The sequence below is a fragment of the Ambystoma mexicanum genome, chromosome 7q (genome assembly GCF_040938575.1).
Source record: "Ambystoma mexicanum isolate Mex_15411 chromosome 7q, UKY_AmexF1_1, whole genome shotgun sequence".
Taxonomy (NCBI): Eukaryota; Metazoa; Chordata; class Amphibia; order Caudata; family Ambystomatidae; genus Ambystoma; species Ambystoma mexicanum.
Genome location: NC_090941.1, coordinates 1,032,763,331 through 1,032,785,990, shown reverse-complemented (window position 1 = coordinate 1,032,785,990; position 22,660 = coordinate 1,032,763,331). Strand labels below are relative to the sequence as shown.

The window sequence follows — 22,660 nt, the reverse complement described above, 5'->3', positions numbered from 1 at the left end:
TTGTGAAGCGTACCCGCGGCAGGCCCTGCTGCGGCTTACAATGATACGCGGGAGCCGAGGTATCTGTCAACCTGCTTTATTAACGTATCGGCGGAACTGCAGATCCTAACCCCCGTCCCTCCCCTTCCCCTGACGTCACGTCCTGGACGTCATGTCCTTTGGGCCCGAACGGAGGCCCGCCCACACAACGATGTGAGCAACCTGACAGCTTGTAGCATGCCCAGCACTCAGCTCTCATTTTAGCAGTGTGCCAGTGTGAGGAATCAGGTGCCACCCTTCACCCCTCCCTCCTCTGCTTCTAAATTAGGAGGGATTTGGGAGAGCATTTTTACCCCACCCCACAGGCATGCATAAAGAGGGGTGAAGAGACTTTCGATGTATCCAATGGGGCTGGCATTTTTAGCAGCCATCGGACATAACATAGGTTGTGACAGTACCGGACCCAGCACTCAGAATTCTCTGGGTCTCTGTGCAGTGCATGAGGGACGGCTGTTTGCAATGCCCATGTACCAGGGCACCCAGGCATTGCAATGGGTGGCCAGGAGCACCAGTCTTTTCAATTGCAAAACATCTAATTATCTTTCAGAGCCTTGCATATTCAAAGTCTCTGCGCTTCAAATCTCTGTCCCTTTGTATTAGGGTGCGAGTGAAACACACTCACCCTAAACTGCAAATGGGATTCAGTCTTGCAGGGCTGAGGGGCTCCAAAAAGTGGAGAGGCGGTGCCCAGTTTCTCATCATACACCAGCCACCACTATACACAACCTGAGTCGCGTGTCGTAGAAGCGGCCTTGGTGTTGTTGTTTTGTGAGATATTTTTCTGTTAATCTGTTCCATACGTTATCCAGAGCCCTTGATATATTTCCACTTCTGCCGCTCCTTTTTCAGACAGGCCTTGCGCTTTAGGCGCATCGCTACTAATGGACAGGTTGATAGAGCAAGGTGGTTTATTGCCTGGCTTCTGTCCAATGGGAATAGGAAATCAATTCTTGGGCAGATGTGTTGATATCTTTGTGATTCAGATCCAGGATCAGGGGCATCTACAGGTTTATGGCTTCTTTTCCGTAACATTGGTTTGTAGGAGTGTTGTCTTGGTGCCCTACTGTCTTCATTGTGGACACCGTGCTTGACCCCGCGCCACATTAGGATCCACATTATTTCATTAGTATGAAAAGTCTGCTGCACAGATCCTTAGTTTGTTAGAATCAAATTGAAAATGAGTACATTGAACAACTAAAACACACAGACACACATACACACACACACACTTATATAACCATGCATAGACACAAAAACCAACACCGTCCCCAGAAAAGTATTCCCCATGCCTTTTCATCTCAAATAAACTACCCTTGGTACACTCTCATATTTTATGTCTCTGTCCAGTGATTTGTTGCGTGTCCTTTCTTTGGCCACAGTTCTGCCTAAACCTCTTAACCTGCTTCCATGCTCTTGCTTCCCTGCGTTATCCATCATAGAGACAATAGAAAATTGCAAGGTTATAGCTACCACAGAGATGTGCATGACGAAGGAGCAAAACGATAGCGGCCTTCAAGAACAAATAGGGCATGGTTATCAGTTCAGGAACCGTGGTGGTCAGTTCAGAGGTTGTAAAGTACAAAGAGTGGGCAAAACGGAAACAGAATGGTTTGACCCTACACATGCAGGAGATGGTGTTAGAGTTGTTAGTGTACACTTAAATCATGAAATGAATCACATGATACGTATAATGCATCAAAGTGGAATAGTTGCATGTGTGTGTGTGCATGCGTGTGTGTGCATGCATGTGTGTGTGTGTGTGTGTGGATGAGATTTATGGAATGCAGTTAAGAATTATATTGGTCTCTGAAGCCGAACTGTGCCACTTCGTAAACCGTTGTTAGGGTATTCAAGTCATGTCTACTACTTAATTTTCTTGGCCTCTACAAGTTGATCAAACATGCCACCACTCTACTTGTCTTTTCTTTCTCACCCTCAGTGCTGATGATCAGTTTACTGGCTCCATGGAGACCAACGTCGTCATAAGATATGACGGGCAGATCATGTGGGACTCACCCGCCATCACCAAGAGCTCCTGTAAGGTGGACGTCTCCTTCTTTCCCTTCGATGGGCAGCAGTGCCGCCTAACCTTTGGCTCGTGGACTTACAACGGCAACCAGATTGATATACTCAACCACCTGGACACTGGCGACTTAACCGACTTTGTTGAAAACGTGGAGTGGGAAGTTCTGGGCATGCCCGCGAAGAAGAACGTCATCACTTACGGCTGTTGCTCAGAGCCCTATCCTGACGTCACCTACACTCTGATCTTGCAGAGGAGGGCCTCCTTCTACATCTTCAACCTACTGCTGCCCTGCGTCATGATCTCCTTTCTCGCTCCCCTGGGGTTCTACCTGCCTGCGGACTCTGGGGAGAAGGTCTCTTTGGGCGTGACGGTCCTGTTGGCGCTCACAGTGTTCCAGTTGTTGGTTGCCGAGAGCATGCCGCCTTCTGAAAATGTGCCACTGATAGGTGAGTGGGTACATTAAAGGTGACACAGTTGCTTTTCTGTGTGTATTTTTCAGCCAGACCAAAAGTTTATTTTTGGTTGTTCTTTGGGTTGTTGTGTTAATTTACATTCATATCAAAGGGATAATGTTTGTGGGAGGTTAAGTGTGCACCTATAACCCTTTGTACTTGATCTTTGTGCTAAGTGTTACTTCTTCTTGAGGACAATAGATGCAAACATTGAATCCATTGCCCGCTTAGACTGCCATGTAGGGCATCAGGGCAATGGCCAAAGGGCACCCCAACATGCAAGTGTTTTGGCGACAAATTGACCTGCTTGATGAGTTACTGCACTACGCATCTGCTAGTATCGACCAATGTTATTCACCACATAAATATGGTTTGAAATGCGCTATTTACAACTTATTTTTATTAAAACCTCCCCTTTGGGTAGTACTCAAACAGTCTCACACTCTCATGAAAAGTAAAGAATTGCCATTTGTGATTGTAGCCCAATTTTTTTATTGGGGACAGTCCCAGTCTGACCGTGGGCCATTGTGGATGCCACGCATGACAGCATGTGTGAAATAACTATGCGCACATAAGACTGCATAACATGTGAAGTCTTTGATCATGTTTTAATGAGAACCTTAAATGACTGAGCGGGTTGCTACAATTATGTAAGCACTGTTTACAGCATGAGAAGTCTACATGTGCTGGTGTTGCATGTTGTGTCTCTGAGCCAGAGTAGGGCACACTTGAATTCTACATTTGGTTGAAAGTAGAATGTCCCAGGGGGATGAGGTCACGCTATGCATGCATGGTAAGAGATATGTCTCTGCCGTCACATGGTTGTCTAAACTTTGGAAGGTGTGTCAGGCACTGATCAAAGGATCTGAGGGTTTATAAACAGTGATAAGCCAAAAATCAAGAAGTAGAGTTTTTTGGATAGACACACTACCTTCCAGTGGACACTTGTATGCATCACTGGAAGCCAGTGTGATGACCCTCTCGTTCCAGAGACTAGGGGCCAGATTCCCCCCAAAAATGTTGGTGCAATGGCTGAGATGTGCTAGCGCACGCCCGCCCTTGTGCCAAACAAAAGTGGCAGCTCAATTCACAAAGAGCATCTGAATGAGTGCTTCTCAGAACCTGCCCACCCCCTCCTGAAAAGTGCAGGTCACCTTTGAGAATAAAGTGCCCTGCACATTTCTAAAAATAGCGCTACTTTTGGTGAATCTACCCCCAACTGCCTTATGGGGTTTTCCATTGTGTATTGGTAGAGTGTCGACCTAGCTTCAAGAAGCGATTCATTCATTTGATTTGAAAAGCAATTCAAATGAATTGTAAACTTGCCCTCTCTTGGGGATTGTTTTAATAAAAGTACATGTTGGATAAGGAAGACGCTTTTTAGAATTAGTATCTGAATAAATGGATGGGATTTGCTAATATCTGAGTGCACTTTAGGCAAAGTAGGGGCACTTTGATAAATTAGAAAGACATTAAAGTGAGTGTTTCTTCCTCCACTGCTGGCTTCTATTATGAATTTCCTGTGTGTGTACCATGTGCCATTTTAATATTTAAAAGATTTGAGAGGATGTTGGATATAACCAACATTTTAAAGATATTGCTTATCTATTAATCTTTTGTAATGCATTTAACTCCTGTCTGAAAGGGTGGCCTAATGGTTAAGGTGCTAGATTTAAAACCAAGAATCCTGGTTCCTAACCCTGAAGTGGATTATTTCTGAAACTTTGATTTTAAGATACCAGGGCTCTAATCCCTCCATCAGATATGAAGAGCTCTTTAACTCATGTGACCACAGCATTGAGGACAAGTGCAGGCATGTCAGGCTTTAAAACAAATGATCACAAATTAGAGGTTCTCAATTTTACTCCATCCCACAACAAAATCAACAACTTCCCTTTCAAGTAGAAGGAAACATTTATTAGATATCGGGGTGTGCAAACTGCAAATAAAATGACTGCCCCAAACAGCCTAACGATCCTTCCTTATTCAGGGAATTTCAGAAAGACCTGCAGGATTTCCTAAGTAGGAAGAATACATGTTTTTAGAATGAGTGTATCTCGACTGTAATTCATTTTCAAAGGCCTTCCATTAGCTGTTCCTAAACCTGATTTCTTAAAGTTACAAAGAGAAGTGATTAGATTTATCTTGAATCACAAACCTCCCTGCGGCTTGAACGTTCAACGTGGGAAGAGGAAGTTGGCGTGCTCAGATGCTGCTTCATATTATGAACCTGAGGACTCCAGATCTCGGGAGAATGGTGCGGAGACCCAGAGGTGGGAGATGGACCACGCAGCTGATGGCTGGGAGATGGTTTGATTGAAGAGGGAATAAACATCCAAATTGTGTTATATAATCCTGGTAATAAAGTGAGTCTTGGACTTGGGTGATTGACTATCCACCAATCTCGGCCTAACTTCCGTCCTGTCCCCTTATTGAGAGACACTAATTTCACACCTGTAGTTGACAGTGTTGCCTTGCTCCAAGGGGGGAAATGGGACAGTATACGCCAGTCATCTCTATTTGAGTGGTATAAGATTAGACCTTTCTACGACTGTTAATCGCTGACCGAATATGATAGGCTGCACTATTTAAATCTCCACCACTTGCAGAAGACCAGAAAGGACGACGCAGCCAGGAAACTCACACCATCTGGAACACCCCTAAGATCCCATTATAGACCAAGAGGCTCATCTCTGCAATACAATGTGTAGGATACTGAAAAAAGGCAGATCCGTCTAAGGTCTGGCAGTATAGCTCTCAAGGGGAAAGGTATCGAGGCAGGGAAATACCCACAGAAGACTGGGAAATCACACAGTGGAGGGGTAATGTTGCCTTCACGTGTGTGCAACACAAAGAAGCCCCTTCAATATATTGTGCAGGTGGGGTTACATGCAATGTTTAAAAACAAACAGGCGCAATACTGGAAATTGGAAATGCCCCTTCATAGCTGGCGGTCTTTCGCCTGCGTTCATGGGCGCTGCTAGATTATTGCCGCCATGAAAGACATCATAGGAGTCGAGACCTCTTGGGACTCTGGTGGGATCTTGCTCGGTCTTCTAGTAAAAGGTGATTCATGGGAGATCTTTGATAGGAGTCAAGTCCCCCTTTCTGGAGCTTCCCCCTCCCCATCCTTTCCCAGCCTCCTCCTCTGGTACCCCTTATTCTACCTGTAACGCCCCGCGGTGCATCCCCAATGAACAGGGCTCAGTTGCTTCCCACCCAGTTTTGCTGTATAAATCCTACACAAAGAAACATACATGAACTCCTCACAAAGCTCATACTCTGGGTGAAACCATGGCTTGCCGGGGCAAGGATAATTGCCAAGTATAAACACCAGGTTAAGCAGGTTTTGGTCAATCATGCCATGGAACTGTTACACTTGATCTGTAGGATCAGCCTATTCAATGTGATGTGATTGAGTGACCTCTGGTTGACTACCTCCATAAGCAAATGTACCCGCTCTTCACGATTGCAATATCTGAACATGCTGCATGTACATTTTATTCTACTTTTATTTTATTGTAGTTTTGTATGGTGCACAATTACAATCATGTTGTCTCACGTCGCTTAGTGGTGAGGCGGCAAGGGTGAGGGCTGAGGGAAGAGGGAAATGGTGAGTGCAGTAGAAAAATGGTTTGTGGCTAACAAGAGTCAGAGACATTCTGGTTGGCAAGTAACAAAATCACAATCAAGAGTGCTTAGTTGTGGGTCCAAAAATGGCAACAAATAGCACCACAGCTAACATGTCAATTCCTGGATGAACCCAATGGAGGGTTGGGGATATGTACGAGACACCTTTTATTGATATGGGAGGGAGGCCAGGTGAGCAAAAACGAGGAAGGATTGTCTATCGTACGGGGGAAGTAAAAAGGGAGAGGATGGAAAGATGATTTTCAAAGGGGATGGGCAGGTTCCAAAGGCAGAGGGTGGTATTGTAAGCGAGAGGGCCGACAGGGGAGGCAATGTTACATTGCTCTGGTGTGAGTCTCTTACAACCACATGGATATTTATTGCATGATGTCCCACTGACCAATACTGGTCTTGTGACGTGATAATCAGTCCAATACTGCAAAGGAGTTTGCACTGTGCACCACTCCCAGCCCCCTTCATTGTTTGACATCCCTGGCCTTATATCTCATCGGGGTTCTGGGTGTAAATGCCTTGATGTGGACTGATTTATATTTTCTTTCATGTATACGATAAATGCGGTATACAAAATGATTAGGCTAATTAGACTTAAAGAAATGCCAGCATGACTATGCTCCTAGCTAAAAATGTGTTTATGAATATTTTTCAAAGTTGTTATGAATTTGTTGAGTATGGATGTATACAGCATGAATCTTGCTAGTAGCAATGGAGTGCGGTACAGTAAAGAGAGGGAAGATAGTGGTTTGAATTGCTTGAAGAGCTGGGCCTTCTGATCTCTCCTGAATGGCAAAAGGGAGGAAGCCAGACTGATGTTAGCAGGAAGGGCCTTCCAGAACGTGGAATCATAGCATGTGAATGCTTCTTTTCTGGTCTTCTCTTTCCTGCAGTTGTTAGATTCTAGTCTGGCAATATAGTGGCTCCTCTGTTTTTGACCTCAAGAGATAGCTATCTTTTCAGATATCTATGATGGCGTCATGGACATTAGCGCTTTCTAGGGAGACACTCGGTCCTGAAGGTGATGCAAGCTTGAAGGGGTACCCACTGAAGTTCATCGAGAGTGGGTAACATTTGGTCAAATTTCTTCAGTCCTACGATGCAACGTGCTGCGGTATGCTGGTCTGCTTTTCCTGGGCCAGAGCAGTGGTTGGGTGCCAGCCAGGATGGCAATGGTATCATCAAAGTGGGAGAGTATCAAAGCCTGGATGACTGATCTGAAGTCTGAGGCAGGGATGAAGGGTTTCATTTGGCACAGGAGTGAGAGCTGGTACCATGTTGCTTGTGTCTTTTTGGCAATGTGTGCTTTGAAGGAGTGGTCGCAATCGATGGGTGAAGCAGAGGCAATTTGCGCTAGGGGTGAGTTGGGGAAAGAAGCTGTTGAGATCCATCTCTGTCAGCCAGTTTTAACTGGTTGTGTTTGGCGGTGCCACCGAGGAAGATTAACTCTGTTTTGATAGGGTGAGCGTCAGGTAGGCACTTGGCATTCAGGCTTGCGTGGTGGAGAGTCAGTGTTTCAAGTGATTAGTGAATGAAACATACATCAACAATTGTAACTAACACTGCAACTCCTTCACTAACCCACTGAACTTCCATATTCCTGTCAGAGGGTTTATTTGTGTTTTTTTCTTTTATTAATATACTTATTTCTTTTATTTTATTCGACTCAGTGTGGTTTATCAAAATGGAAAACCTTTAGCCATTGTGATATACAAACATAAAATCAAACATTTTTCTTTTTAAATAAAATTAAACAATTCTACTCTTTCCGGAGTCATTGTTTCTAAGCAGGAGATGGCCTTTCATGCTCTCTTTTAGAGCCAGTCTCGGTCACTTGATGTCCTGACCAAATTGTTTGTCTTTCGTCTATGCGAGTTCATCTATTGGCTTTAAAGTTAGTGTCAGTAGTCTTACTAGAGACAAGTTGATAGGAATTTTTTCCCCTTCGACCAAGATTTGCCACCAAACTTCAAGATCCCTGGTGTAAGAGTTACACATTATAATTACAGCCAAAATGACTTTATATATATGTATATATATATATATATAGGTATCAAATACATTAAAAAAATTAAAAGCATTATATACATAATTTCATCATCACACTATTCAATTAATAAATATTCTTTGACAAATCATCTAAAATCACAATACACTTCTGATATGAAATATACAATTGACAACATCCATCCATTAATGTTTTCCATAGTAAATGCCCATCTTCTGCATTCATCATGTGTTCATATAATTTCATATATTTATTTCTCAAGGTGTTCAAACTGACACAATTAACCATGATATGCCCGGATGTTTCTATTTCCACTTGCCCTCATAACCTGCATGAACTTTACAACCGTGCTGTGCCAGGTTTTGGGCCTTCAATTTCCAACACTCTAGTAACATAACATTTAAACAAGAAATATTCTCTAACTATAATGCTGCTTGGGTAGGCTTTAATATACTGTGGCTGCGGCGTTCGCTTCATCCAATATTGAATGAAGGGACCACTGTTTACATTCAATGCCAGGCGTACTATATCTACTTCCTTACTATGTGCACTTATTTTCTGTTTAACCTATTTATTCTGTGCTAGCAGAATGCATCCCTACGGTTTATCTTCAAATCCCAGTAACCATGTGGTATGTTTAGCCAGTAGCTTTCCCAAGACCCAAGACCATTCATAGTTATCCAATTTCCTGACAGCCAGGAAATACTCGACCATTATTGTCTCATTATCTAACTGCAACAATTTAATATAACAAATAGTCTCTTGTGGGACTCCATTTCGCACTTGTGAGTCCAAACTCCAATTATATGTATTCTATAGGGAGTGACATGGGCATTGGAAACAGCAGACAGAGGTTTTTACCTTCAAGTTTTCCAATGTCCATTTCATACCTATCGCCCGGGACAATTTAAGAGGACTATAACAACAAGATGGCCCTGATGGACCAAACACCCTGCCTGCCAATTAATGTACTCCTGACATGTGCAATTCTCATACAATTGGCCCGAGCCTTTCTCCAATGTGTTGCCTGTTCCAACTTGTCATCAATCACAACACCAAGATATTTATAGGTCCTAACTATTTCAACAGGCGGTTGATCAATGTTCCACTTATTTTTGGGGATATTTTTTCTTTTTCCCAAAAAAGCCATGATTTTCGTGTTTCCAATGTTGATACGAAGGCCATTTATCCTCGCATAATCGCACAAGGCATCCTGCATTATTTCTAACCCGCTTGGGGTGTGGTCCAATATTAGTAGGCCATCTGCATATTGCCGAGCCAACCTATTTTCATTGTTCCCACTTTAAATGGACTTACAGCTGACATGTTGAAAATATCAACCAAATCTGCAAGGTACAGATTAATGAGGGTTGAGGCCAATATGCAACCCTGTTTAACACCTCTAGATGTGTGCAGGACACTTGTCACTTTACCCTGTCCATTCAATCTTACTCTAACACCTGTATCACGATGCAGCTGCATACTCATGGTAAACAGGCCATGAGGAATATTCCACACAACCAACTTGGTCCATAGTCTATTCCTCATGATCATGTCAAAAGCTGAAATAAAGTCTATGGGCCTTATTCACAGAAGCGTTTTATAGTGGCAAAGCCACATTGGAAAACGCTCCGTGAATTAGGGTCTATATATGCAGCACGCACCGGAAGATGACGTCTGGTCCATGCATATTCCACAGCAAACACCAAAATGAGCAAATTGTGTATGGTACAGGACTGACCTCTAAACCCAAACTGATTAGATGGTAAGATATTTGCATTTTTTATCCATTGATTAAGTTCATTTAGCAGGACCCGAGCAAATATTTTGGCTGCTATATCTAACATGGCTAATATGCGATAGTTGGTTGGAATCTTCCAGCATCCTTTCTTATAGTCCAGTAAGATGCTACTTTCTCTCCAGGAGCATGGGACCTGGCCATATGCCCCAATATTTCCAAATAATACTTGTAGAGCCTGGGCCCAGACACCCGGTGACAATTTAACTAAACCATGACGTGTCCCATCTGGTCCAGCAGCCCGAGAGTTATGAAACTTCACAGTGCTCTTTGTAATTTCTGACACTGAGGATTTGCACGACCAGGTTTCCTTGATATTCAAATTGGCAGAATCTTCCGGCTCAACTGACCCCAATGTGTTAGCTACATGAATTCTCCAGGCCTCCTCAGATACACTATTGATTGTCAGGTCCTTTTTTATCGGTCCCCTAATAACTAGCCATATTCCAGGGGTATTATTATTCATGGCTTGTTGGGCAAATTGCATCCAAATTTCTCTTTCACAACTATTTAATCGATGCCCCCTCAACCAGCCCTGATGCAAGGTTTTTAGCCTTTTTACTTGCTTAGCAATGTCATTGGCGGTCTCTACAGCCACTGCTATTGAATATATGTGAGCAATGTCATGACGTAGCTTCTTTTCGCTACTTGAATCCTATAGTCATAACATCTACCCTTGGTGCCTCCCTTGTTCCACCTTTCACTTGGGGTCTTATTCTTCCTTTTTTAATTTGTAACTTCCTTAATCTTTAAGAGCATGGCCGAGAATTCTTGCATCAGGAAAGACCCAGTATAATCATGGTTCAACATCCAACTTTCTGTGGCAATTCCCTCTCAGCCACAGACCTACCCTTATCTAAATGAGTATATGACAATGTACTCAGCTCGCACCACAGCTCAGATACATTTCACCATTTAGATCATATTGTCCACCAACTTCTTTAGTAGTTAGCATCACACAGATCGACATTTGGTCACTTTCCTCTCTTATCAATATAGCCATATCCTGCACCAGTCCCAGAGCCACCTGGTTTACAAAAACACAATCCAGAGTGGATGCACTATTCCCACTCACACCTCACACAAGTATATGCTTTGTGGGCATCACCGGAACATTGTCCATTTAACATACATAGATTATATGTGTATAACATCTCTGCCCAGGCTTTGCCCTGCGTAATGAAAGTTGTCACATCATACATGGCAGATTCACATAGGTCAGGGACACCCTCCAATTCTGTTCCAATCTTTGCGTTAAAGTCCCCAACCACCCAGATCGGTAGACATGGGTCAACCTTTTCTAATATTCCTTTGACAAACACTATGCTATTTTTGTTAGCCACAGCATTAGGAGGATTGTATATATATATAATATAATATATATCGTATAATATATATATATTACATGGCCACGGTAGTGGCCATGTAGTTATGTTAAGTTGCTGTTTCCATATGAAGAGCACTTTTTGGGCGGCTTATAACTTCGCTCTCCCTGGATGGATCCTCACCAAACTTTGCAAAAAAAGTATATGGGTCACTCTGATTTTCTTTTGCAAAGTTTGGCGAGGATTCGTCCAGGGGAGGCAAAGTTATAGGGGGGGGTCCCAAAACTTTTTTTTTTCCCATAGACTGAATGGGAAAAATCTTTGCGCACGGCCACAGGCCAAACCGCTGGACGGATTTACACCAAATCTGCGGCAGGAGTGGGGGCTTGGTCCCAAAAGCGTGCTTTTGCAAATTTGGTGTAAATCCGTCCAGTAGTTTTTTATAAAATGACCAAAATGTAAGGCAAAAAAATTAGTGATATCTGTGTTCGCTTCGCGGACGGACTTCCCTGTTCGCTCCGCGGACAGCACCCCGATTGGCCCATGGCCTTGCGTCATGTCTGCGGACATGCGACGTGTTCGCTGATTGAACGGCGAGGGGCGTGGAGCGCGTCAGATTTTCTGTGGCGCCCGCCATCTTGTATTCGCCGTCGACCGCGTACAGCGCGGTGAAACGTGGATAAAAAATTGTATTTAGTGCCGTGTGTTGGTGTGTAAGAGTGTTTGGGGAGGGTGGCTGAGTATGAGATAGGTTCAATGTTTTGTTTTTTTATGTGCTAGACGTTTTTGTTGCGTTCGATTTGTCCGCGCAGAACACGGCTGTTCTGACATTTTGTAAATAAACTAAATGGTGGGGTGTTTAGCAGACGGAGTATGTGTCATTTTTGTTCGCAAGGAAGGTAAAAATGAGCTATGAACACTCGCGGTGTACTTAATATTTTCGTAAATACACAAACTGGAGGTGTCCTCAGGACGCTGTCCATATTGTAATCTGTCTAGTTGAATGTGTTCTAAGTACACTCGCGGTGTCCCGAAATGGTTGCAATTACACAAAATGGGGGTGTTCTGAGAACGTTGTTTGTATTGTTCGTTGTCAGGGTGAAAGTGTTTTAAGACCACTCCTTTTGTCCGCTAATAGTACAATTTCCTATGGGCGTCAACCGACTTTTTGTCCACTAAAGAAACGATAAATCCGGCTGGTGTGCGCCGACATTATGTGATAATCCTATGACTGGTGCTTTTGACCTGGCTGACTTGCTTTTGCGACACTAAATCATATCTCCTGCCACTAAGCCTGATATTATCAAAGCATTCATATTCCCCACCTCTCTCCGTGACGTTACAGGGTGCGTCATCAAACGCGCCCAGTCGTCTCCAGTCCTAAGTGACTTTACACAGAACCCGGAAGACAACACATATTATGTCACAACACAGCGCGTCACAATTCGGAATATGAAACAGTGATTTAAAAGCAAACAGCTAGATTGTAAATTTTGTAAAGTACATTTATTTGACATCAAATGTTTAGAGAATATTCAGCAATTTGCATTTGTCTTTGTTGTCGATCCGCAAAAGTTCATGTTGAGGCGCGCGATGTTCCTTTGTGGTACAGAGGGTGTTAGATCAGCTTACAACTCAGTGCGCCACAATTCGGAATATGAAACTGTGGTTTAAAAGTAAACAGCAGGATTGTACATTTGGTAAAGTACATTTATTTCACATGAAATGTTTAGTGAATATTCAGCGATTTGCTATTGTCTCTGCTGTCGATCAGCAAACGTTTATTATGAGCCACGCGTTGTTACATCATATTCTGCCCCCCAGGGTTCACATTCCCAATTGAGTTGAGTGTGCCCATGTTTGCCTGATTGTTCACTCACATTGACAGTCTAAGCACAACTCACCTCAACTGACTCAACGCCATTAGAGCTTTCTGATTCATGCCATCTTTTTACTCACAATGTCTCACCACCGCTTCATTCCTATTAATATACAAACATTGCACATCAACAACACACAGTCCTTGACACGTGCACGTACCCTCTGCTTTTTCTTTTTACGTAGCTTGCGTACAGCTGCCCCACTTTTGTGACCCACCCTATCACACATTTTCACATCCCAGAGGCTGACTCAATCATGTAGTTATGAATATCACTCGTCATTTCATGCCTCTAGCACCATTTTGAACTATACACCGATGTGCTTCTGACAACCTGGTTTAACCTTGTCACGCCATGCTGTGTCCAAACCCATCTTAACCTTCTTATGAGTTGCACCCTTCTTGGGAGGGTGTTGCACACTATTCACCACCTCTGATTCAATCTCAGAAAACGGAGTTATATCTTCAGAGACTATGCACGCATTGTTCACTTTAGACAGAGGTCGCCAAACAGTTGATCGCGGGCGACTAGTAGCTCGCCTGAGCCTTTTCAGTCGCCCACCTGAAGATACCGAAAAATAAACATTTATCCTAAGTTATATTAATTAATGGTGCGTTTTGCAGCTATTTCCGTGGTCCGGATCCGATCCGAACCCTGGTCCTCCCAATGCGGGCGGGGAGCTTGACTGCTGTGCCACATGGAGCTGCTTGGACATCCAATGACAAGTGTCAGTATCACGTTATGCTTCTGCAGTCCGCCTGTAGTACCACAGTTGGCCTTGTGCGCCCCCACGACAGTCTTGCTTAAGCAAGCTGCTCTTGTTTGCCAGAGATGTTGGAGGGGCTGGGGCAGGATCAGGGTCATTGTGACCACGCAATGTAAATATCACAGTAGCACTGCCACTCGCCTGGAAATGTTCAAAATAATATTTAAAAAATGGTGCAATTTCTTTTATGTGGCTTCTTTCCAAATTCCACATCGTACATTTCCACTTTAAATCACTTCCATGACACAGGTACACCCACTTTTAGTACATTAAGCGATCCATAGACACGCTGTACAGTAGAAGCCTACCAGGGTAGCTCAGCAGGTTGACAGACCGATGCTGAGATGTTATATATTCAAAACTACAGGTTGTTAATCGTATGACTTTTTGCAATGCCTTATAAAAAAAGTGCTATACAATGTGTTTGGCCAGGGTATGGGTTGGGCTGGTTGCTTGCTTATATTCAGGGCTGAGGTGGGGATATTTCTGCCCCTGTAGTGAAAATCAAAAGTTGGCACCCATGAACCCACAGTTTAATTTTCTAAAAACTGCTGTCAGCATAACAGAAGCATTTATTTGTGATCAACCAGTTTGACAAGCATTTAAAATCTTTATAAATATAACTTGTGCTAAAACACAGAGGGGCACACAAATAATGATAATGATGTGTTATTTATATAGCGCCTTAATCCAAAGCGCTTTACAGAGCACATATTTACATGCAATATCACCCAACTGAAATTGGTACTCATTTATCGACCTCAGAAGGATGAAAGGATGAGTTGGCCTTGCCGGGACTTTAACCTGCGACCTGCAGATCACGCTCAGATCACAGCAGCGAGCGCTCAACCCGCTGAGCTATCATACCGGCAAATAACGTATGTGTGGTGTCTGACAAAAAAACATTTCAAAGAAAACTCGTGAACGCAAGCAGCATTTTTCAATTTGGAAATTGCTTTATTTTTTATTTTTATGGAAGTGTGAAATGCACATTTGGAAAACAATAGTGTGCCTAGCATGTAGAAAGCCTGCATAAAACGCAAAGGAAGGGGCACAAAAATTACAGGATATTTGTGTGGAAGTCCAACAAATATCTGAGACAGCTACTAATAAATAATAATTCAACAAAGAGGTTTTTGAAGTTCTTAATATATTCGTCAAGGGATTTGTTATTCCATCTGTTTAAAGAGGGGAAATAATGGAGCCAAAATAATATTGGTAAAAATTCCGAGGTTTATAAATATCCCCACCCTGATATCGCCCGCTAGTAGCTCTCCACTGTTGGCCTCCACTACAAGTAGCTCTAGCTAACGTAAAGGTTGGAGACCCCTGCTTTAGATCTTGCCTGGCTGGTATACATCACAGCCTGTGATATTCTTGTATTGTTATTTCTTTTGCATTTCATCTTTACACCCTCACTCAGACAAATTGTCTTTCGCCTTGTCAACTCATCCTCGTTTTACATGTGCACCCCAGCCACCTCCACAATAACCTGAGGCGTGTAGGAGGTGGTCTCACCAGGCACGCCTTCACCATCTGTTCCAACCAATGAAACCGACACTATCAGTTTGTCCTTCTCCGTCTCACCTATGATTCCAACACCACTTTCTCTATCGGTATGTGTACCTTGGACTCTGAGTATCAGTCTTACTTTATTGATACTTTTATGTAATAGAAGGGCGTGTACATCTAACCTGTTCTCTATTCGCTCACATTTTTCACCTAGAGTAGTGAGCAATTTTTCAAAGACAGCAAACATGGCGGTGGATGTTATGCTGATATTACTATCGTCAGATTCTTGTGACGTATGCATGGCTATTGCCATCGTTTGCTCATCCTCCCGTATCCTCTGCTCACCACACATCTCACATAGAGGGACCCGGACAAGCATCAAAGGTAGAGGCCCCAACATCTACATCTGCATCCAACTCACATAGCGTGGCAGAAACTATGAGACCGTGATCATGGGACGGGCTCGAGGAGGTCATGGCAGGATGCTCTTGCACATTTTCCTCATTTGCTATTTCATTAACCCGCCCGTCTCCACTTCCCTGCAACTGCATCCCAACATTCAAACACAGAGCATCACTGGTTGGACGCTCTACAAACGTCTCCTTCAATGGAGAACCGGTATTCCACTCTGACTGTCGCCAAGATGCATCACCATTTACTTTATCTTTGCCAACATAGTGTTATTTTGCAGATACCCCGGTTGCACTCTATAATCACTGGCTTCTGTATTGGGAACTAACCCAAGCTCTTCTTGTTGATCTTCCAGCAAACATGTTCGGTCTCACGCAATATCGCCATTAGTACCCCAATAGCCATGGGAGTGAAGACTCTCTGAATAAATGTACTACCCACACACTGCATTGACTCATTTAGTTCTAACACAATCTATGGAACTGCAGCTTCTTCTTCTATTGTGTTTAACCCCCCGCCCCCAATTTTGAATAGTACTTTGTAATTTGAGTGGCCTTCTTCTCATTCCCAGGGGAGATGAGGAACACAAGTTCTACGGTGGGGAAATGGATAAGCACACATGGGATCACCCCCGAAATCATTCTTCATGGTCAATATCAGCATCTCTCTCACTCTTAACGGTATCGGCTCCGTGTGGTGTTCGCTATTCTCCACATCGCCAGGAACAATGCCAGTATTCATGTTCATAGATTGCACTGACATGGTGTCCTTAATTGGACCTTGTAAGGTCTAGTCTGCCGTAGATGTAGATATGGCCAGACTAACAATGTCCCAAGAGCACCACAAGCCCCACAAGCTGCGTACCTTAACAAAAGCCCTGCACTTTCAAAAGGCCCGATAGTTACTTACGGCGTGGCAACTTCTAGTTTCTTCAAATATCCAGCGGAGGCAACAACAAAATCAGCAACGCATCTCAAAATATAGCTAATGCAGGTAATTCACAGTAATTGTTCCCCAATAGCCAAATAGGTTCTTATCTGCTAACAAGTTACAGTAATGCTAAGTTGTTCTTCCCCTCACCCCTCACCCAGCAAACAGCTGAACAGCACTTGCCAATGCACTTTCGGTTGCGCGCGCGGTTGCGCGTGGCCTGTCCTTAATGTAGTTATGGAGTAGGAGCCACCTATGTGGTTAATACAAAAAAGGACTTAAAGTAAGCATAGTGTCAATATAGGTTCACTTGTTCATTTTTTTCAATTGTCCATCGATGATATAGGTCCACGCTGGCCAGCTTAAATGAATAAAAGTCACCCTTTGGAATGATCTGTGAATCTTTACAGCAACCAGCACGATCAGCATGTAAACCGCACGTTCCAATGCACATCCGGATGCACGTGTGCACGATACGTGTGGCCTGCCCTTAATGTAGTAGACTTCTGGTATGGAGGTGGAGCCACCCTTTGGAATGATCCATGAATCTTTACGACAACCAGCATAACCAGCACGTCCAGCACCAGAGCTAAACAGCACTTTCCAATGCACTTCTGGATTAGCACAGATTCAATGTCCTACTAATCTTTCTAGCAGTGGTGGTCTGCCTCTATGTGTGGGGGCGTCGCCCCCTCATCTGAGAGGCAGGCTACATCCTCCTCTGAGTGGCAGGCAGCACAGTCCCCTGTGTGACTTATTTGTACAGGCTTTATTTGTGCTGCCTGCCTCTTAGCAGGGGAGTGACCCCCTTGACGCAATTTTGTTTGTTTGTCACAGAGCCCTTTCACCTCTGCAATAAATGTAAAGTATAATAATGAGAGCTGGCCAGGCATCGGAAGGCTAACCCCACCGCCTTTCATTATTGTGCTATCAGAGAAGACAGGCTGACTGAAAGGAGAGGAGTTCTCTCTTGTCAGGCAGCATTTTCACATTACAGAGACCGGAAGACCCGCAATGGGAACATGCTAACTGACAGGAGAGGGGTCCTGTTTATGTTGTGGAGAGGAGGGGAGGGCCATCCAGTCATCCCCATGGTGGTGCAGGTGCATGTGGCGGATGCATGCAGATAAGGTGTTTTTTAATATAATGTGTACGTATGTATGCATGTATAGATTGTATGCATATATGTATGTATGTATATTGGTGCTTGTTTTTATGACTGGTATTTGATTTTATTACCCTTGATGCACAGCGACTGTGCATCAAGGGTAAAACAGACATGATAAGTATTATCACATGGATAAACTCACCTAAATTGAATATATGTTGGTCTAGCCACTTAATAACATTAGCCAGCCAAGCCTGCTAATAACACGTATGTTTGTTTTGCCCTTGATGCACAGTTAATGTGCATTAAGGGTAAAGCAAACATAAGTGTTTTTACATGGCTGAACTTCCCTACATTAGTGGTGCCAGACTGCATATGCTTTCTTATTGTGGCATGGCTTTTTTACTTGGCATCAATGTTAAGGCAAACAAGATAAGTGTTATTACCTGGTTAGACTGACCTACATTATATGGCAATACTAGTGTTGGTCCGCATATACTTGCTTAATGTGGCATCACATTTTTTACTTGGCATGAAGGGAAAAGCAAAGATAAGTGTTATCACGAGTTAGACTGACCTACATTAGTTTGTTTGTTTGTTTGTTTTATTTAGTATAGCGCTCCAGACCCAGGGGTAAATGGGCGCTTAAGGATAGGTTACATAATTACAGTAAATAATCAGTTATACAATTGTGGCGTTAAGATGCCAAATGGCAGTCTGCATTTTCTTTCTTAATGTGGCATGACATTTTTTACTTGCCATCAAGCATAAAGCAAACATGATAAGTTTTATTGCATAGCTAACCTGGCCCATGGTGTCAGTGTGCATTTACTTTCTTACTGTGGCATGCCATTTGTTACTTTTTACTTGACCTCAATGGGAAAGCACACATGATGAATGTTTTTATGAGACTAGACTGGCTCTCATTGGTGGCCCCAGACCAACCATATATTCTTTGTGTGTCATGGCATTCTTGTACTTCAAGGGTAAAAGCAAACATAAGTGTGGCTACTTGGTACACTAGCCTGCCTAGGATTAGCCACACTGGATATTCTGACGGGGATGCTTTCACTGCCCTGTCAGGGGAGCGAGGGTGCCTGACCCCAAACACCCCTGTAGGTGCCAGAGTGTGTGCGGGTAGGCCCCCTCTCAACACCTCCTTACCTGGTGTGATGGCGGCCTTCGTGCCAAAGTAAGATACAGAGCCAGCACTGCAGAGCAACCTTTGCAGAGGACGCGTGGGAAATAAATGCATTGTGGGATGTGACCTATGCCACAACACCGGCAAGGTGTCCCAAACCTGAACACAGTGTCTGCTGGAGCCCACAAAGGGGAATAAACCATTAGACCAACGGGGAAAATATTTTAGAAATATAGGCCTCTATGAAGGCCTCTCTAACCAAAATGAACTAACCAACCGTGGACTATATACAGGCAAAGAATGTGGCCAGTTCACATGGAGCGGTGGGAGGGGTTTACAAGCCCTCAAGCCATTCCCCATTCACACCCCATGGAAGTAAGGTACGTGATTGGCTAGGGTAAGTGACTAATCCAGGGAGGGGCTGGGGTATTTAAGAAGGTGTGAGTAGAGGCAGCAAAGGAGGTCATCCGAGAGACCAGAGAGGAGAGTGTGACAGTATTTGGAGGTTGTTGGAGGGAGCGGTCTGTGGAGTGATTGTACGTCAGAGTAAGGAATAAGTATTGTAGTGGTATTGCAGCAGTATAATAGTGGTGGGAGTGAGAGGTGGAAGTGGTAGGCATTTGTAATAGTGGTAGTGAGAGTTAGGAAGTGGCAGTGGCAGAGAAGTGTTAGAAAAGGTAGCAGGGGAGTAGTAGTATTTAAAGTTGGTGGTAGTAGTAGGGAGGGCACAGTGGTGGGAAATAGTATTGGAGTAGGAGCAGGAGGGTGGTAGTGGTGATGGAAGAATTGTTGAGGCAAGACAGTAGTGTAGGAGGAAGGAGGGAGGAGAAGGAACGCTCAGAGTTAGTAGACACTGTGATAGTAGTGTGTGGAGTAACTGAGAATGATATGATATGATTGGTTATTTATAACACGCTTAATACCAGAGGTTTCTAAGCGCAGAACCGGGATCGAACCTGTGCTGCTCTGTGTCATCTTGCTTCCAAGGCAAGCACATTGCCCCTGAGCTATCCTCCCGAGAAGGAGGAGATGCAAAATCTAATGGTACAGGTAGGAAAGCAGGGTGTAATATGTAAGGGATAACAAAGAGTTGGGAGGAGAACATCCTGGGACCAGCAGTAGGAGATGGACAGGTGAGATCAGGCATAAGAGGAGAGCAGGTGGAACCGGTGAAAGAAGGCCCCATTCCCTAACACCTTAGAATACTAAGTGGGCTAGGATAGGGAGAGTCAGAAGGCCACTTTGGAGTTAGCCAGCTATCGATTTAGTGAAAACAACCTGCAGTTGAAATCAGATAACAGACAGTAGGGGTTACCTTGCACTACAACTATCACTGTAAAATAGGGGTGTACCGAACTTTGGCTTTGAGTAAGTATTCGGCCGAATTCCGGCTGAAAAAAAGCTATTCCGCTCCGGCCGAATAGTTTCTTGCTATTCGGCTCTTGCAACATGAACTCAGAAAGGCAAATATAGACTTCAGTTTGCAAAACTGAATAGAATTAGACAAGACAAATTGCTATCACACAGCTGAAAAATATTTTATATTGTGATCTGCTCTTTACTGAATGCTTTGTTACAGATTCTTAGACAAAAAAGGTGCACATCTTTTATACTTAGCCTGCAACAATACAGGAACATCTTTTCTTTTGGCAAATGTTTATATGCAATGTGCACTTTTTTCAGTTGGAAAAAACAAACTGAAATTAATGTGCATAGATACTTTCAATTCCTGTCATGTCACTTCACATTGCGTAAGTCATAGTCCCCTCTTTTCTTTTTTTAAGGACTTGAGTCCTGAGTTATCATTATCTGATATTTTATCAGGAATTATAAGTTGCATATGTATGTGTATTGGCGAGAAAGAGTGGCTAGGATAAGTGAAATGTGAGCAGCATTTGTTTGGGTGGGGTGACCAGTTGTGAGATGTAGTTCACGCATTTCAGATTTCCTCTTGACTTGTGTCCTGCATGAGCCGACATGAACCATTGTATACATTTCTATGTGAGCTGCAAAGAAGTTTCAAAAATTGACTGCATCGACTTTGCAACTGGATAGAGAATGCAATGCATCTGATTCACAAAGGCAGTCCTTTTGCATTTGTGAAGCCTCCTACTTTAACTGGAACTGAATATGCAACAATCTTCTGTGTATTTGGTCCCTTCATTTTCGTTAAATCTGCTTTTTATTTCTGGCTTTTATACTTTAAATAAAGATTATTTAAAATGAAGGGAAATAAAAGTATAGAATACATTTAAAATGGTGCTTTATTTGTTTTTTTATTTTAATAAGTGTGTTTTTTGAAGTTTGGAACATGATTTATTAAATAGAGCAACTATTCGGCTTCATATTCGGCTTCGGCCGAATAGTTAACAAACTATTCGGTATTCGGCCGAATACTAAATATGCTATTCGGTACAGCCCTACTGTAAAGATGCCTGGTTTAGGGTGCAGGTAACCCAAGGGAGAGTAGAGAGATAGGAACGGCTCTGGCACCAACTTCCCAATGAACTCGGCAGGCCTTATGAATAGCCAAGAATCCCACAGCTGAACCAATTTTAAAATCCAAATAACGACCCATGGAACTTATTGGATCATCTGGAGTGGTTGTTTGTGACACCTGGTCACAATATACTTTATTTCTGTGGCGTGGAATTTTTTACTGGCTGGAAGTCATTATATGGTAATACTGGCATATATTGTTTATTTGTTTATTTATTTATATAGCACACTGAAACCTGGGTTATCTGGGTGCATTTACAGGTTGCATATTTGATTAAACAGGTTACAAGGTAAAACAAATACTTAATATAATTTACATATCATTACAGATTCTACAATGCAATTGAATTTACAAAATTACTTTACATATGTATAGAGGCAGGCAGAGTAGTAAGAATATGAACACAGATGGCAGGCAGCGCAGTGCATGGTTATACATCAAGAGAAAAAAAGCCAAGTTTTAGTCTTTTTCCTAATACTGTAGTAGGAAGGGTCTGATCTTAAGGCTACAGGCATAGAATTCCACAGCTGAGCTGCCATGCTGGTGCAGCATGCATGGTCATGTATGGGCACAGCCAGCATGAAATTGGTTTATATACGGGCATATGTTGTGGGTAAAGGCATAATGAAAATGCGTTGGAAAATGGTCCTGTGTACCTTTGGTGACTTGCGCATACTGTTTTTTTTATGTGCTACCATTCAAAATTGATTGAAAATTGTGTGGTGTGGCTTTTTACCCAATTGTTCACTGAACGGGCTGGAAATGCACCATTTTAACCCATTACTCAAAAACAGTTATCAGGGTGAGGATCCCCCCACGCCTCACTTGTTTGGTTCGGCTCCCTCGCTGCACTTCTGTCGATCCTGCATTTAGAACATACATATATGCCCCTCCAGTTAAAGAATTCACCAGCCTCCATCAGCAGTCTTGCTTGGGCATCTTTAAGGATCGGTGCCCCTTATTTTCCACATTGACCAACCACCGCCAGAGCCCACCAGCACAGTGGGCACAAACGTTTGCCATTTCTTTTTCTCATGTGCGTGACAAAAGGAGATTGGACTGTGTTATATAGCTGGTCAATGTTGTGCGTTGCCTATGTCATCTTTTCAATTGGCATAAATC

General features: G+C 43.3%; 1 protein-coding gene across 3 annotated transcripts in view; it reads left to right on the top strand.

Moving 5' to 3' along the window:
• LOC138528567 (neuronal acetylcholine receptor subunit alpha-10-like) overlaps positions 1-22,660 on the top strand; it is a 444,635-nt gene that overhangs the window by 331,806 nt on the left and 90,169 nt on the right. For all 3 annotated transcript variants that reach the window (XM_069640336.1, XM_069640337.1, XM_069640338.1), the window contains one exon: positions 1,979-2,511. In XM_069640336.1, coding sequence (XP_069496437.1) covers positions 1,979-2,511 — 533 coding nt within the window. The remainder of the gene's footprint in view (positions 1-1,978; positions 2,512-22,660) is intronic.